This window comes from Acipenser ruthenus, chromosome 1, assembly GCF_902713425.1.
Source record: "Acipenser ruthenus chromosome 1, fAciRut3.2 maternal haplotype, whole genome shotgun sequence".
In the NCBI taxonomy this organism is placed as follows: Eukaryota; Metazoa; Chordata; class Actinopteri; order Acipenseriformes; family Acipenseridae; genus Acipenser; species Acipenser ruthenus.
The window spans coordinates 64205259-64223891 of NC_081189.1; the positions used below are offsets into that span (position 1 = coordinate 64205259).

Sequence of the window (18633 nt, forward strand, 5' to 3'; positions counted from 1 at the left end):
ATTAACACCTGAGAAAAGCACAGTCAGTCAATGACTATGCACAATGACAGCACGATAAAGAATGGAAGATATTTGCAAAACATAAACAGCAATCCCTTTCTTGAGTCTTAATCAAACTCTGGCCCTATCAAATGTCTGGGGTTTTTTTTGTTTCCGGAGCCTGAAATATTTATATTAAACCTGTATGCACACAGAACATCAAATTGACACTCCTAGCCACCGCAGTAGATGCCAGTATGCCTGTTGTGATTGTTCTGGGCACATGAAGCTACAATGCGTGTTCTGCAACAAAACTTGGAAACTACAGTAAATGATACATTTCAATGAAAAAAAAACCACTTATTTTAAAGGAAAAACAACATCCAAAAAACCCTCTGCTGAATTAATGGTGTTTAGGTTGGATTACATTGAATCCCACTGGTTATGCAATTAAACTTTTCCAATCAGTGGAATTAAGCAATAATACCCAGCACAGGGAAGAAGCACTCAGGGAAATTTAAGTTATTTAACAAACTTATTTTTTTTCTTTTTTGTTCTCTATGTGGTCTGTAGGGATATTACTTCCCGATTCTGGTGATGAACTTGCCAGTTTACTGTCAATCGATATAGAATTTATATATCGATTTATATTGTTAAGAGCAGTCAGTTTGCTTTCCATACGACAAACAGAAAATATTAATTTACAATGTTTTTTTTTTTTTTTTTTTTAATTTAGTCGTTGCCAATTATTGTTTATTATTTTCTCCCCAATTTGGAATGGCCAGTTATTTTTAGGCTCAGCTCACCGCTACCACCCCTGCGCTGACTCGGGAGGGCGAAGACGAACACACGCTGTCCTCCGAAGCGTGTGCCGTCAGCCGACCACTTTTTTTCACACTGCGGACTCACCATGCAGCCACCCAAGAGCTACAACGTCGGAGGACAACGCAGCTCTCGGGAAGCTTACAGGCAAGCTGTTCTTTGTTTATGTCCGTGAGTTTTGTAGACATTTTGTTTTGGCCCTTGTGCCATTTGTTTTGTTGATGTGTTTTGTTTGTTGGTTTATTGTACTGCGCTTAAAACGTCAGCTTTCTTGTCTCTGAGTCTGTCTCCCTGCTGGTAACAGCTTGGCTGTGACGCTACCCTGTCACAGTCCTACATAAACTAAGCCACAAGGACATTTAACCATATATACCACATGGGTTATATTACAATTGATAAAACCTTGTATCATGTATTTATGACCAGTGTGTGGATGATTAAAATATTTGGTACTGTGCGTGTTAGAACAATTAACACATCCTCCACACCGAAAGCTGTGCTGTTTTAGTAAGCTAATTGTCATTAGATGGTATTGATTTATAAATAGAAGTGAATAATGCATCCTTAATATTCCGACCACGTCTAAAACTAAATCTAGGTGAAGAGGTAACAAAAGGCCAAGTTGAGGATCACTTTCCAATATTGTCCAATGTTTCAAGATCATTCTTTTAATGTCATTGGATATATAATTACAGTGACAAAAGTAAATCTTTCTTGTGTAGTCGAATCCTGAATCTTTATAGTTTCTACAAGCTCACTGCGTTCTTTCATTTCAGTTCTACTAAAAGTGGTTTCAGTTAAGTTCTAATTATAACTCCTAGATCGAAAGCAAGCTTGCATGTCTTTAGCTTTAATTTTAAAGTCAGACGTGTCACTGCATATTCTTTTTAGATGTACACATTGACCATATGGTATATTTTTGATCAAATGTTTTGGATGGTCACTAACTGCATTGTATTTCTATCTGTTGATTTAAGAAAAATAGATTTATTAAAAGAACATTTACTGAAATTAACAAATCTAGAAAATATATCTTAGTCTGACTATATTCCATAGCTGATTTTAAGTTCGAATTGGTATTGTTTATGTCATCTCTAAACAAAAATAGATCAGTCTCAAATACATCCATATTAATAACATATCATCAATATATCTTTTCCAAAATAAAACATTATTATTATTATTATTTATTATTATTTATTTCTTAGCAGACGCCCTTATCCAGGGCGACTTACAATTGTTACAAGATATCACATTATACAATATTTCACATTATACAGATATCACATTATTTTACATACAATTACCCATTTATACAGTTGGGTTTTTACTGGAGCAATCTAGGTAAAGTACCTTGCTCAAGGGTACAACAGCAGTGTCCCCCACTGGGGATTGAACCCACAACCCTCCGGTCAAGAGTCCAGAGCCCTAACCACTACTCCACACTGCTGCCCATCCTGTAGGAGTGGGTTAGAAGCAGTGTCATTAATATATAGGTGTTTCCCAATAGCCCATATATAAATTTGCATAGTTTGGAGCAAAAGCAGAGCCCATGGCTGTGCCTTGAATTTGTAACTAAAATGCATATTTCGATAACCCCTTTTGTGACCCCTGGGCTTCTGAGAGGGGGTGCCTGTTTAACCCCCTCCCCCTTTCTACCCTCCCGAGGTACTTTTGCCCCGTAGGGGCTCCTTTACAGAGGGTGGCTATGCTGAGCGCTCCGGCAGTGGCTATGCTGAGCACTCCGGCAGTGGCTATGCTGAGCGCTCCGGCAGTGGCTATGCTGAGCACTCCGGCAGTGGCAACACTGCGCGCTCCGGCAGTGGCAACGCTGAGCACTCCGGCAGTGGCTATGCTGAGCACTCCGGCAGTGGCAACACTGCGCGCTCCGGCAGTGGCAACGCTGAGCACTCCGGCAGTGGCTATGCTGAGCACTCCGGCAGTGGCAACGCTGCGTGCTCTGGCAGTGGCTATGCTGAGCACTCCGGCAGTGGCAACGCTGCGCGCTCTGGCAATGGCTATGCTGAGCACTCCGGCAGTGGCAACGCTGAGCACTCCGGCAGTGGCTATGCTGAGCACTCCGGCAGTGGCAACGCTGAGCACTCCGGCAGTGGCTATGCTGAGCACTCCGGCAGTGGCAACGCTGAGCACTCCGGCAGTGGCAACGCTGAGCACTCCGGCAGTGGCAACGCTGAGCACTCCGGCAGTGGCAACGCTGAGCACTCCGGCAGTGGCTATGCTGAGCACTCCGGCAGTGGCTATGCTGAGCACTCCGGCAGTGGCAACGCTGAGCACTCCGGCAGTGGCAACGCTGAGCACTCCGGCAGTGGCAACGCTGCGTGCTCTGGCAGTGGCTATGCTGAGCACTCCGGCAGTGGCAACGCTGCGCGCTCTGGCAATGGCTATGCTGAGCACTCCGGCAGTGGCTATGCTGAGTGCTCCGGCAGTGGCAACGCTGCGTGCTCCGGCAGTGGCAACGCTGCGCGCTCCGGCAGTGGCAACGCTGCGCGCTCCGGCAGTGGCTACACTGAGCGCTCCAGCAGTGGCAATGCTGGCAGCAGCCCAGGACACTCTGGCAGTAGCAATGCTGCCCGCAGAGTGGGGCGCTCCGGCAGTGCTGGGGGTGCCGCAGGGGCACTCTGGACAAGGACGTGTGGCTGGCTTTCCCTGTACTTCCCTCAGCAGCCGGCAGTTGCCCTGCTGACTCTGGAGCAGGGGGAAGCCCCTCCCCTTCCGGCTCTGGAGACAACAGCGACCCCTCCCCCTTTTACACTGGAGACGGCAGGCTCCTCCCCCTTTGGCTCTTAGGATGACAGTGGCTCCCTCTCTGGCACTCGGGCAGGCAGCACCTCCCTCTCTGGCGCCAGAGATGGCACCGGCTCCTTTCCTCGCCTCCAGGAACAGCATGTCCCCCCTACTTGAGCCATCATTCATCTTCATAATCCTCATTCTGAGATTTTGATCTTGAGCTCTGAAAATTTTTGGTTTGCTGTGAGTGTAATACTCATTGTAGTCCCTATTGGCACAAGGAAGTACGGTTTCCTCTCTCTATACTGGTCGATGAGAGTAACGCTATTTGTTGTCCCCGCTGGACAAAAAGGAACATAATTTCTGAGAACTGGCGCTGAAGGATAGTCTACATATCTGTGGTAAAAGTAAACCATAAATAAATAAATACATGAATATAAATATTAAAATAAATGAATACATAAATGAATACATAGACATTTATGTATTTATTTATTTATTTATCTTGAAATTTATTTATTTATTTATTTTTCCCTATCATACAAACAATGACATTTAATACTGTATGAAACGAAAATAAATATTCAACAGTTCTTGTTCAATTGCGCATTTTGTGTCTAGGCAGTGCTGGCGCGCTGCCTGGGGTGTCACGCGCACAGTGCAGCTGTATGTAGATGGGGTCTGTGTTGGCTGCACTTTGATATGTGCTTGGTTCCACCAACCAGCTGTTTGCGTGGGACCGAAGGTCTGAGCGATTGGACCGTGTGTATGTAAATGTACCTCTGTGTGTGAGAGCCAATAGGGCTTTAGGGGGTATCGCTATTTAGGAGCTGCCTGCGTGCAGCTCGGGTCGTGTTGTGGTTTTCATGTAGCTGTGGGTCCTGGAGCTGTCTATCTGAGCAAAACCATTTAATAAGAGAGTGTCCATTTGCCTGCTGTGCAAACGCGTTCAATAAAAATAGCAGTTTTCACTGCTTTAAACTGTATTATTATTATTATTTATTTCTTAGCAGACTCCCTTATCTAGGGTGACTTACAACTGTTACAAGATATCACATTATTTTGACATACAATTACCCATTTATACAGTTAGGTTTTTACTGGAGCAATCTAGGTAAAGTACCTTGCTCAAGGGTACAGCAGCAGTGTCCCCCACCTGGGATTGAACCCACGACCTTCCGGTCAAGAGTCCAGAGCCTGACCGTTCTAATTTAGGTGACTGGGCACCAATGAAGCGATCTATTTTCAATCGGAAATCAAATTAGTCTTTCTATTGAATAGGCAGTAAAAACAAAAAAATCAGTATCCGATTCCCTACATACCAGTTTTGATGGTACACTCCGAATCGGTTGTTGTGCTGTCTCCATTTCTTCCTGCTGCGGACCAGATACACTGCCACTACTATATATAGCAGATTGTTAAGTATCTGGAATGTGAATTGAATGCATTGATCGCTAGATTACTATTTCTAGTAATCAGATACAATGATAAATGACAATGAGTACCGGGTGAATTTGATATATCTAATGAGTCCTGCTTTCAATACGCTCTGATGAAGACAACATGTCAGAACATGTCAGAGTAATGGTTTTTACCTTGTTTTAATGAATAACGTATGACTTATTTAGCGGGAGTTGCTGTCTGTCCTCTTTGGCGGTGGCAACATCTAAGAAGTGTTTCCTATTTAACGTTTCCTGGGACGAGGCACCTCGTGTCTGATTAAATGGACTGAAACACCTCTGTAGTGCCGGCACCCTTGGGCACCCTTACATTAGTATTTTGTGTGCCCACCCTTTGCTTCCTTTACAGCTTGCAGTCTTTTTTTGTATTTTGAAACCAGTTCCTGGCATCTTTCCAGAGATATTTTTGCCCATTCTTCAACACATACAGCTTTGAGTTCTGCAATCGATTTTGGTTTCCTTTTATCAACAGCAGCCTTCAAGTCAATCTACAACATCTCGATGTGATTCAAGTCTGGGGACTGAGATGGCCAATCCATAACTGTAATCTTCCTTTTTTTCAGAAATTCCTTTCCTTTGTAGACTTCGCAGAATGCTTAGGGTCATTGTCCTGCTGGAATACAAACTTCTGTCCAATAAGCCTTAATGAGAGTGCAGAATGTCTTGATATTTTGTAGCATTCATTGATCCTTCTACAATACAAAGGTCATCAGTGCCTCAGAAAGAAAAACAAGCCCATACCATCACACAACCTCCACCATGTTTAACACTGGGTATGATTAACTTTTCTTTAAATTCTTCTCCTCTCTTTCTCCAAACATATTGTTGCTTTCTTGGTGAAAAAAGTTTTCTTTCTTTTGTGTATTGTTTTTAACAAAGGTTTGCATCTTGATTTTCACCCATGGACATTCATCTTGTTAAGGTATCGTTGAATTGTTCGCTCGTGAATTTCTTGACCATCTTCTCTCAATTCTTGTGTCAAATCTTTTGCAGTAATCCAAGTATTTTGCCAAACTGCTCAAATGATTCTTCTTCCAGATTTTGCAGAAATATTTATTGGTCTTCCACACCTAGAGCGAGTTGCAGTAGTTCCTTTTCTCCTGTGTTTGTCAATAATAGCCCACACAGTGCTTTTCGGTAAACCAAATCTTTCTGCTATTTTTCTGGTAGTTTCACCTTTTTCGTTTAGTTGTATCACTGCCATTTTGAGATTGTTGCTGTACTCTTTCATTTTAACCATTTTTGTTGCTTTTTTGAATCAACACCGATACAAATAAAAAATTGTATATCCAATAAACACCGGAAAAACGCTGGAAATGGTTACTCGATTCACGTTGACTTGACCCCTATTCCCGTGAAAAAAAATTAATAAAATACTTATTAAAAAAAACACATTTCCCATTGCAGCTGGGCAGTGTCCCTCCTTCCTGATTTGTACCTCGCATTGATTCATTCTGAATACTTTAAACCCACCCTACTGTGTGGCAGCAAATTCCTACATTTCTATTTTGGGATTGTAACACACTTGCAAGATTTAAAACGAGATGTTCTTGCTTGCGAGATTTAAAGCTATATTACAGTACTATAGGTAGTATTTACACACTTGTGGAATTTAAAACAGAATTACAAATTGTGGCGAAATGTAAAAAAAATGCCTAAACACACAAAACCCCAGAAGAATATGCCCATGACCATAAGGATTTAGTTGTGGAAGACAGCAAAGGAAAGAAGGTACAATTGAAGTGCGCAAGTTACTGAAAGTAACCGAAAACAATAATTTCATACAGTATATAAAAAGTGAAAGCCCCGAAAAAAACAATTTACATATAACTCAAATAATAACCGAAAATCAGAAGCCCTACTTATACTCCATAATATTTTTTTTCTTTTTTTTCTTTTTGTTAAGTTTCTTTAAGTTTCTTTAACAAGGAAAACGTCTATATTAGTTTTCCAGCATGCTGTCAATGTGATTAACAGATTCCATATTCCAAGAGCTGGGAAGAAAAGTATTTATATTGGCTGAAAAATTCCAAAATGTTAAGTGGTATACAGAAATGTAAAATACCTACGGTAGGGAATTGATCTTGTATAGTTCTAGACTTGGTACACATATTTAAAAAGCTGGAACTGTCCAAGAGTTAACTGAAGAATACAGCAGAAACTGTATTATTATTATTATTATTATTATTATTAGTCATACTCGTTGTATTGAACAATAAGCTTAGAACGCTTACAGGAAAATAAATGTGAGCCTCTTCTATTAATATTACAATAAAATCATGTTCACTGAATTGTGTTTTTGCCAGTATTATTATTACATACATTCTCAGTAAAGGTTAAAACGATTTGCATTATATTTGTTACTGATTAAGTTATGTAAAGTCCCCTAAGAAAAAAAAAAGAAAAAAATGACTTGCATGCAATTACCGTACAATAAGATAGTGACTGCTGTTTAATTAAAATTCTATTAATTTTAAATGAATACTAATTAACATTCATAGAATTTGTCATGATAAGATAATTACGTTAAGTCTGCATTTTTTTTTTATCAAATATGTATTATTACTGGTCGTATGATAACAATTAATAACTGTAATTACCTATATGCAACTAACTTTCTATATGTGAAATATGCATGTAATTTTAATCATACTACTAAGTTTGAATGCATAACAAATATGTTTTAGAAATAGTTTTAATATAACCCCAATAATTACACCATTACCACATTATCTATTATTTACTTATTAAATATGACTTATAGTTGGTTCTAAATTAATAAGATTTATTAACAATTTTAAGCTACTTAATTTGATGTGTTACTACTTGCTTGTATTCCCTGTTTCCTAAAACAATCATGTGACTATTGGATCTATTATGTATTATCCGTTATTATCAATATTTCTTCAAGAAGGAAGAACAAAAAAAAAGAAGTTACCAAACCAGGTTTCATTTACTGGATTTAAGTAGTATTACAGTTTCTTACTCATTGTAATTGGGTTTTTTTGGTTTTTTTTAAATCTCTGATGGGGTTCTCGTACCACTGGGTTAAACTTGATCTCAGTAAACAAATCCTTCAATAATCCTTTGAAAAATAGTTCATTTACAAGTTTGGTCATTGCATTGTTTAATAATTCTTCTGATAATATAACACATAATGTATTAAGCAACTAAACTGTTGAGTGTTAAAGGAGACTTAAATCCAAAAGTGAAATAACACATTTAATAACATAGCTCAGTACACAATTAACAATGTGGACTGCAGCCTCACAGTCCAAAAAGGAAACAAACTATCTGCTACCACTCACCTTGTCGGGTATACTCCTCTGCCTCCATGTGAACCATTTCTTTCACTCGGTTTCCGTACAGCAGCCTTGAAGAGTCATGATCAAAAGCTTTGAGGGTCTCGCTGGAGCTGTAAGATTTTTGGGTAGGCACTCGACACCCCTCACTATCCACAGAGTCAGTGTAACGGCGGTCTTTGTCTCGTCTGCTCTTTGTCAGCGAGCAGTAAGGCCTGCGTTCTTTCACATCCATACTTGAGGCATTCTGTGTCCACAGCAGTCTAGCTCACTGGAAACTCCACTCCACATTCAGCTTAGGTCTACCTGGTCAAACAGAAAGCAGACAGCGGTCAGATAAGACTAATCTGAGCACTTAATCTTCAAGGATTCACAAATCCCCCGTGGAGTCTTATGTGCAAAGAGTTGCATGCATGAACTCCTGATTTAGAAGATGGATGTGAAAATGCAAATCTTAATTGATTACTAGCCCTCACTGTGGTACATCACAGTTTATAACTTGACTAGATACAATAAACACAATTACAACCACAATAACACAAAAATACTATCACACCAAAAAAAAAACAAAAAAAAAAAAACAGTTGACCTGTTATATTCAGATAAGTAAATGCATTGAATAAAATAAAGGAGCAGTACAAAATAATAATCTAAAGGGTTGCATATCATATTATGAAATTATTGGTTTTGTTTACATCTGCACCTAAAAGCCTTTTTTGGTTGCCCTTTTTGCTTTCCAGTCAGTGTTAGTACAACATGTTTTGCTCTCGCCCCGTATCATGTAATGAGTCAAAACATTTTGATACAAGTTTCCTGGCTGAAATCCGTCCTACACTCTGGCAAAGGCTAGGATGCTTCACTGCTCTGCAAATACTTTGATAAACAAATCTGATTTTTCAATCAGGCTAATGAGAAAGCAATGTTTTCCTGCATACATTTCCTCTCCAACGAATCTGTTTCACTGATCAAAGAGATGAATGACATTGCCAAACCAGTAGAATTTATGAAAAGTTTGGGCGCTTTTTAATACTAAAAGGAAAGAATGATTAATAATTGTTTTGGTACTTTCTGTTCAGCTCATCTCCAATTTTGGCCTCTGAACAGTTTTTTTTTTTTTTTTTGTTTGTTTTTTTACAGTCTGTTTAGACTGACTGGTCTAACTAATGGTGTTAAGAACCCATCCCTTTGTGGGAGAGAACGCTTTGAACTGCTCTTTGGAAATTCCATTCTTTGGGCCAAATTTATCATGTTCTGTACTTTGATAAGTGTAATTTGCATGTATTTTATGGAAAAGAAAAGAAAATAGTTGTTTTATAGCAACTGTGGAAACTTTAGCACTCATACTTTCCTTGCAGAGTGCAAAATGTCTGATTAACTTTTGTTCTAATGAAACTACAATTTCTTTTGAATGGTACATTATATCCCAAAAGAAGCACAGTTAACACACATCATTGGAGAGGGCAAGGCCGCCTTTTATCTTCTTTGTTTATTATCTTGTAAACATTCACAGCAGCTGATAAGGACAAAGGGACGAGAGAACATGTGGATTGTCATCGCTGGGAGGAAAGCTTATGGGAAAATCAGATTACTGTCTAAATGATCCATGTATCCAGTTTATCAAGAAAACATTGCATTTGTAAACACAAATCTCTTCTCAACAAAATAAGAGCAAGTAAGAAAGACTATGGCTGGGATGCTAATTGCACTTAACAAAACTGTATTTAATAGTGTTTTCTTTTTTTTGTAACTATCTTATTTCTTCTACTCATAAAAAGAAAATGCTATTAAATAGTTTTATTAAGTGCGATTAGCGGGTTGTCAAAGTTTTGATTTGGTCCCAGCCTATGTTAATATCAGGTAAGTTTTGTACAGAACTCTGAACGTACAGTATAACCATAAAATAATGAAGGTTTGGTGTGAAACCAGAAAAGAAAGATGCACTGCGACAGTTTTTTTTTTTTACATGTAAATACATCATCGTAATCAGAAGCACAATGCCAGGTGCTGCAGATGTTGTTTTTTTTTTTTTTTCATTCTTTGGTGCATTAAAGAGAAAAAACAATCTACACAAGCAATAAACAAACATAGCAACATACTTTTTTGATTTTCATTCTTAGAAAGGTATTCTCTCTAGCAAAAGTAACAATTCAGACAACTAATCACCCATAAAACATATTAAAAGCAGATGAAGACTGAAAAACATGTGGCAAAATGTGATGAGATTTCCACTCCAGTAGGTGATGGATTCAGATATATCAAAAGTGAAGTGAGCTGGAAAAATGACACTTGGTGATGTGCTCAGGATGATCTGTAGTTATGGTCTACCATTACTCAGGCTGATGAATCTTAATACCTGGTTATATTGGGTTATCATGGACTGCGACTCTGCCTAATGATGGTGCCTGCTTTTGAGCTCATGAACTGTGCTCTACAGAATGTGCCCTAGTGCTAAGGACACAATGTGATCTCATACTGTAGATACTAAAGCAACCTGTGATACCAGTGAGCCAATTAAAATCAGTCATTTTAAATGTATTCGCTTCATCAACACCTGCCACTTTTCATTAACCACAAGACACGAACGGTCTTTTTTTTTGTTTGTTTGTTTTTGCTGAGAATTACTTTTACCCAAATTTAGGGGCATGACTCTCCAAGTGGCATTATGCAGTATTAAAATGTGTCTTCTCAACTATCATCCCCAGACCTAATTTAAAATGAATACTACCATTCTACATATCATTCCGGAACATTACAAAATCGCTACTTTAAGTACTCTGTAATTCCTTATAATTATTTCCTGGTTAACATGAAGTATGATGAACGATTCAGTTGTGGATTTTTACAGTAAAAAACATACATCTCTATCACATCGCTATGAAGTGACCCATATTATTTGTATATTTAAATGATGTGCTTTGGTACAAGTATTTCCTTTGGAGGATTACCTGTGGAAAAACAGCAAATCTTCCTTACTGAGCTTTCTTTGTTCCATAATTACATTTCAGAAAAGCTGTGCTAAATATTAACTGAGACCCCTTTGATCCAGCTTTCTATAAATAAGGTTATAAAAGGAAACATTCCCTTTCACGTCTTAAAGTTAGATATTCTCCCCTCTGCCTGTGTTTTTTTTTTTTTAAATAGTTTTTGTGATCTGGGCTCTTTGATGTTTTACTGAGTCAGGCATTAGGACACATTTATCCTTGCTTCAAAACTGTGCTGCTGCCATCACCAATAACAAAAGTACACTTTCAGTGTTGTAAATAATTCACATCATTTGTCTCATCTGTTCTGTTATATAGTAAGAACAGACCGAGGAGAAAACAAGGGCACTTTCATATCAGCTGATGACTTTTCCACCCTGACACCATGCTCCCTGGATGATATTCCCATTGTTTGATACACTGTCCTCGGCAAAGCCTCAAGAGCATTGTTTTCCCTGTTCCAGCACCACATCTGTATGGGTTTGGAAGGCTTTCAAGTTGTAACAACTACATTCCTTTCTTTATTCATTTCCTCTCAGACGTGGCGTGCACAGTCGTATCTCGATGTAAAAAAACAATTAACTAAAACCCTTCTATCAATTAAATAAAAAGCAAGCACGACCATGTGTGTGTGGGTGTGGATATATATTAGAGGTCGGCACGGGTAAAAAATGTGGAATCGGGTACCCGCTGTGAAAAATACCCGGGTACCAGGATCTTTTCCGGGTAATGATTAAAAAAAAAAAAAAAAAAAATCACATATATTAATGTTAAGTGCATGATACTTATTTAAATACAATATAGTACACATACATTTAGTCCCTTCAGATCTGCAGGCTGTGTACTGGAAACATAAAAATACTACTACTACGAATACTACGACTACTACTACTAATAATAATAATAATAATAATTGAGGCAGCTGGGTTTTGACGGCAGTCGTAAAGAGTTAATGGGACTTGTGCGTCTGTTTGGTTGTAATAATAAAGTCCCATTCCTGATCACTAAATTATGTCTTGTGAATACATAACAATGGCATCCAAGCAAAGCATTGTGTGGAATTTCTTTACCAAGCAGGAGAAAACAGAATTTGTGCCATGGAAATACTTCATTCCAAGGAGGAAGCACACTTACTTAATGTGCTCAACATTATTTTATTTTTATTTTATTTATTTGCTTATTTATTTTTAAATAAAGGCTACTTGCCCTTCCAACTGCATTGTCATATGTTCTACATTTTCTTTAAATTCTCAAATTAATAAATCAATACCCGGGTAGTAAAGAGACCCGGGTAGGGTCGGGTAATTTAAAACCCGACGGGTATCCAGGTTTTCGGGTACTCATGTCGACCTCTAGTGTATATATATATATTGCCATTGAAAAAATACACCAGGGGGCGGAGATGGGACGGCACCGAGTTATTTTTTTTTCCTGTCATTCAGTGCAGAACAGATATGAGGAATAAAAATAAATTTAACAACATCTCGGATTTCAGTAATTTGTTCATGGTCTGTGTCAGAGAGGGGTGGATAATGTGCAGAAGTGTCTTTGAGTGAGTATAAAGACAGCGATTTTGTTTTGATTTTTTTTGGTATTTATTTCTGTTTTGCTATCTTCAGGTTTGTTTAATTGTTCTTCATCCAAATTGGCATGCCTACTTACTACTTTTGGTATTTTCTTGCTGGTAATTGGTCACTCAGTTTTATAGTTACTGTACATCTGTAACTGTAAGCAAGATGGCTACCAATACTTTAAATTTTATGAGCCAGCGTAGTGATTTAGAATATGTGACAAGGCTCCAACTGCCCGTATCCATCCAATATATGGTCAGCTGGAACCTTGCTCGACCATTGCTTGTTTCACGTTCCATTGCCAACCCTGGATTATAAATATATATATATATATATATATATATATATATATATATATATATATATATATATATATATAGAGAGAGAGAGAGAGAGAGAGAGAGAGAGAGAGAGAGAGAGAGAGAGAGAGAGAGAGAGAGAGAGAGAGAGAGAGAGAGAGAGAGAAACACACACACACACACACATACACATAATATATAAACCCACCCACAAAAAATAATAAGACATGTTTCAGCCTGATAATCTGTAGCATACAAACATAACTTGCCATTAGAGGATCACTGTTTGACTACTTGGGAGAACAGTGTGAAATTGTTGCTGAAAGGCCGTCTTACCCCTCAACAGACATCTAAAAGTAACAATGGTATCAACAAAGCATGTCACAATTTCAAGGAAAGCTGACATCTCCAAAGGTGACAAGGTATAAGCTACCTATACAGCTCCAAAGGCTGTGTTGTCTATAAACATTAATAAACACTGGATGACAGTGAAGTGATGAAGAGCAAAGACATATAATAAAAACAACTAACAAATTACGTTAAGATTCAGCTTTGTATATTGCTATAAGGAAATGTTATTTCTTGTTTAGGTTTTTCTTTTGGCAATTCGGACTGTATTTTTATGTTGTGAGCAGTCAGAGAAATACTAATAGCTGAGAAAAAGTATAGATTCCTGGGTATGGTTTTCACTACCAGCTCTTCTAAGAAAATGCCATGCTGTATAAATAATCTAAAAACTAAAAACCTTTAATGTCTTGCATATTTTAATTAATGCTTCAAATACTTTTCCTTTGATTAAAATTCAATGAGATGATAGATGACTTTGTTTTAAGCTTTTAGATATAGCATGTGTAGGTCAAAAGAGACACTATTGCTTGAAGAAACTTTTTCTTTCATCAGGAATGATGGATTTATATAGTTTACGGGGATAAACCTCTGTATCAGAAAAAGAGACACAGCAGAGATCAATAAAACAAGGCCTCCTCATGATCCTGACCACTATTTCAGTAGACCACTGTGGGCACTCTTCACCAAAAAACAAGCCCCTAGAGAAGTTCCCAAGTCAAGTTTAAATTTAACTTGAAACTTGAGATAGTCATTCACATTTGACCAACCACCAATACATTTTCTACTACTATTCTAATTTATTGCCATAGTCCCCTGGATGCTGATTTTAAGGAAATGACACACCCAACCCGCAGCTGTGTGGGACAAAGTGGAACCCACCAGACATTGATAACTTATCCCAGTCTATGCTCCCAAAAAAAAACAGCAATTCCATTACACTCCACTACTCCATCCACACAGCTCTGCATATTTTCACAAACCACAATTGCAGGCTGTCATTTTCTGGCATACAGGCTGGGCTGTCTTAAAACAACAACAAAAGTTTTTTACTTGAACTATACTTACGGCATATAGCTAAGCTGTTTTTTTAATTGCTACATTTTTTTTTTCTGATTTGATTGTGGAAATTAAAAGTTGAAAAATGTAAGCTTAAGATGTAAATTATATTTTAAATCAGACTGAATTTAAAAATTGGTTATTAGATTTGTTCATTGTCACACAGTTTTCAGATAACTGCATAAACCTGTTTTTCGATATGAACAAAGTTAACTATTTGCATGACATACAATCCTGTCCAACTATTTTGAACATGTTTCTCTAGTTAACCTAAAATGCCTTTTTATATAGTTTTACAGTATATAGTTCCTTTAATCTTGGGTCTAAGGCTGCATTCACACTGGGTCCTTTTCAAACAGACTCGGTCTGGTTCATTTAGTTTGAAACAATGTATTAATTTGCTTGCTGTTCACACTCATCTACGAGCAAAGGGACTGAGTTTGTTTGGATGCAAGCAAGCTAAAGTTATTTTTTTTTGGTCCCTTTCCGTTTTTTTTCAGGACTGAGTTTGTTTGAGTTCACAATGCAGTTTGCAAGTGCACTCCGCTCGTTTATATGGTGTGTGAACTGGATGTTCACAATATTCTGCAAGGCACATTGAAAGATTGCAGCTACTGATGTATTGCTACGGTTTTTAATATAGTATGTTTCAGATTCTTACATATTGCTGTGGAGTCATTTTTGAGAAAATACTTAATATATTTTACTATTTTTGTGAGTTTTGTTCAGTTCGGCTTGGATTTTGGTGTCTGACCAAATTTTCCATCAGAGCTTCGGTTTTCCGCACTGTCCATGTAGTTTAGGATTACCAGATTTCCACAGTGAAAAACTGGGAGTTTTTTTTTCTTCAATTCACTGATGCTGTAGGAATGCTGAAGCCGTTAACAAAAATAACAGTATATAAAATAACACAATAATAGTTTAAAAAATGTAACATTGGGTGAACTCCAAAACATGATTTTCAACTATTACCATTTGAACGAGTGGCGCATCCAGTAAAGGCGCTCTGCATGGAGTGCAGGATGCGCAGGTTTGAATCCAGGCTATGTCATTGCCGACCGTGACCGGGGGTTCCTAGGGGGCGGGGGAACAATTGGCCGAGTGGGAATATGATGAATGCAAGGAAGCATGCAAGTTGATAACGACTTTGTGGTTATAAATGTATTACAGATCAACTGAAATGACAAGAAGGTTTTCATTTTACTACATTTGGAAACACAATTGCACAATGGGTTTCAGAAAACCCTCACTGAAAATTGTATAATGCTTTCGAAGTACCTTTAATAGAAACAATCAAGCTGATGTTTGAATTTGTTTTTTTATTACCCTAGTTAAGCATCAGTACATGTTGCAGTGTTGTAAAGTGTAGGTGCTAAAAAATATCCTCCCCCCCCCCCCCCCCCCCCCAAAAAGGAAAAAAATCCTACCCAATCACACAACTATAAAGGGACTTTCACTAAAGTGGCTATGCCTGGAGTTTTAGTTTCCAGTGTGACCCCATTTTACATTTTAGGTGTTAACCTCAAATAGATGATGCATCATATTTCAAAATCTCATGTTGTAGCAGTTTGTACAAAGTTAATTTTGAAATGGCATGTAGAACCTTGCTTGTTTATCCATTTCAAAAACCATTTTCATTTGAGGCTCACGCAGACCTCAGCATTCTAAATGAGTTATGGCAGGGGCAGGATAAACAGAAGAAAATTAAAAACAATTCCAGGGACTCTCCTGTGTACACTGTTTTCTCATATTTGTCTCGCTAGCAGCCTGACCCAATAACCCTCTCAACAGCGTGTTAGGAGGTCACACTCACATGAGAATATATGTATTAAAACTGTCCCGGGAGAACAACTGACTTAAATATATCAAACAATCTAGTAATATCACTATTGTTTATTTTGACCATAGGTTGAAAAAATAATGGAAAAAAAAGCCTTATTACATTAAACCAAATAAAGTGTGTGTGGGGAAGGGGGGGGGGGGGGGGGGGTGGTCAGGCATTTTTTAATCTACCTTAAAAAATGGTTTGAAATTGTAAACTGGATTGCTTTGCTTCAGAAATGACAGTGTGGCTAATAACAAGCGTACCATATCCAATCTCTTTGAACAGTGTAGCAGAAGAAATTTTTAACAGCGGGTAGGGAAACTGGTTGGGACTCAATCTGAATACCAAAAATACAAAGACTAATGAAATAATGATACTGTACAAAGTGTTATTGCTATCTTACTTTAATCACACTTGACAAAATTCATTCGGCAGTAATGTTAGGAATGCTATGCAATCATTAGATTACTAAGTGCGCCTATTAATTGGCTAGTAGTTTGTTGCTGTCCATCTGGATGTATTTCGACTGACAAGAAGTACAGTATTTTACAAACATGTATTGATTTGATACCATTCTACATTTTCCAACATAATAATAGGTAGCAGCTCTGTGACCGTGGCAGTTTTCTTAAGCAAGCAGAACCCGGGAGATAGAACAATGGTTTCTTTGTAAGAGGCTGCAGTACTGTATTCAGGCCTGATGTAGCTGTATCCAGGGGTAGTATCCAACGCGCAAGCTTTCCTGTAAGGGTTACTCTCAAGTATTTGATTCCAGCAATCCACACCGGATGTTGACAGGAAAAAAAAAATGTTACATAATCCCGGGGCCATGGTGTTAAAGGTTAGTCACTATAACAGAGAAAAGCAGAGCAACTATTTTACATCAAACCATATTAATGATAATCGGCTAGTAATAGGAATCACCATCCTTTAGATTCAATTACTTTATATTGGTGCATTTTATTAGCATAAAAAATATATGCATTTCAATTACCAGTACTGTGCATTGCCCATTGCCTAGTAAAAAATAAAATAATTCAGCAAAGGACCATAGCATTTAGATGGGTGCCTATTATCAGATTGTGTTTCTTAATTCTGGTTAACTGAACTTTCTTAGGCGCCTCACAAAGCTGTCTAGCTAATGATCTGTGCAGTTTGTTCGATTTTGAGTGCTCTGTATTAATCAGACTCATAACATCATATTCTTGGTGGTGTTATGTGTCTGCGGTGTTAATTCCTTTTAATAAAACAGTGCAGCAGGTTGGAAGCAAGCACTGATTATCTCTCTACGGTACAGTAAATACAATTAGTGCAACATAATGGACGGCACACTTTTCAGTGAACTCTGGTGACACTGGATAGCAACTAAGCTATACCTTTTGGTAATACATGAATCAATCTAAAAAATAATGCATTTGGGACTTATTATTTTCATTGATTTTCATTTCATTTTTTTCATCCTTCAGCTTCTTTCTTTCTCGCTGCTGCAGCAGCTGCATCGCCAGTTAAGCCTGCAACTATCTAATCTCCAGCCACGCCGTTCAAAGCGCTGCTCCATTATTCAACCTCTGCTGTGTCTCCATTATAAAGATCGGCCCTCCGCCAATCTTTTTAAAGCTCTGTTCGACAAAGGCATCAACATTCCCGTCAGCAGCAATCGCCTTCCCCTTAAAAATCTATTGCGAAGCTGTTTGTCTTTTCCTCCGCCTGCAAACAACTACAAGCAGGCGCCCCTCCCCGACTTTTCTTTAAAGATTGGTACATCAACAAGCTATTTTCGTAAAGGTATGTTCTCCTCTGTAGCAGTTAAAGCAGCAGTCGTGTCCCTCCCCACCTGGTCATTCGATAACAGAATCGCATAATTCTGTTACTCTCTCGTCTCCTTGCAGACACCATTGCAGCCTCTGCTCCCTCAACGCCCACCTCCGCAGTAGATCTGTCAATCACCTAGCTTGGGTCTGTTCCCCAAGTGGATTCCTGGTTTAGCAACTCACTGCTACTTACATTCAGCAGCCAACACAAAAAATCATAATGGGTAAGCATTAATTTGGTTTCAATTCCCAGTTCAATGCGGGAACCCCAGCTTTGTTCTCGTTCTAGTTCCGTGCTTTGTAACGTATTACATATTAACGTATTACTCGATACCAGGACCAGGTCCGACATTACAATTTTCCCTTTCCGGTCCGATGTCGGACCCTGTTCGACATCATCAAAAAGACGTAAAGCACAGGTCTCTGTCATT

The 18633-nt window shown here is 38.3% G+C and overlaps 1 protein-coding gene across 16 annotated transcripts in view; it reads right to left on the reverse strand.

Moving 5' to 3' along the window:
- The window catches only part of LOC117421382 (teneurin-3-like), a 932247-nt gene that overhangs the window by 194975 nt on the left and 718639 nt on the right, over window positions 1-18633 (reverse strand). For all 16 annotated transcript variants that reach the window (XM_059027478.1, XM_059027514.1, XM_034035713.3 and 13 more), the window contains one exon: window positions 8318-8617. In XM_059027478.1, the coding sequence (XP_058883461.1) occupies window positions 8318-8546 (229 nt within the window). In that variant the 5' untranslated portion in view covers window positions 8547-8617. The remainder of the gene's footprint in view (window positions 1-8317; window positions 8618-18633) is intronic.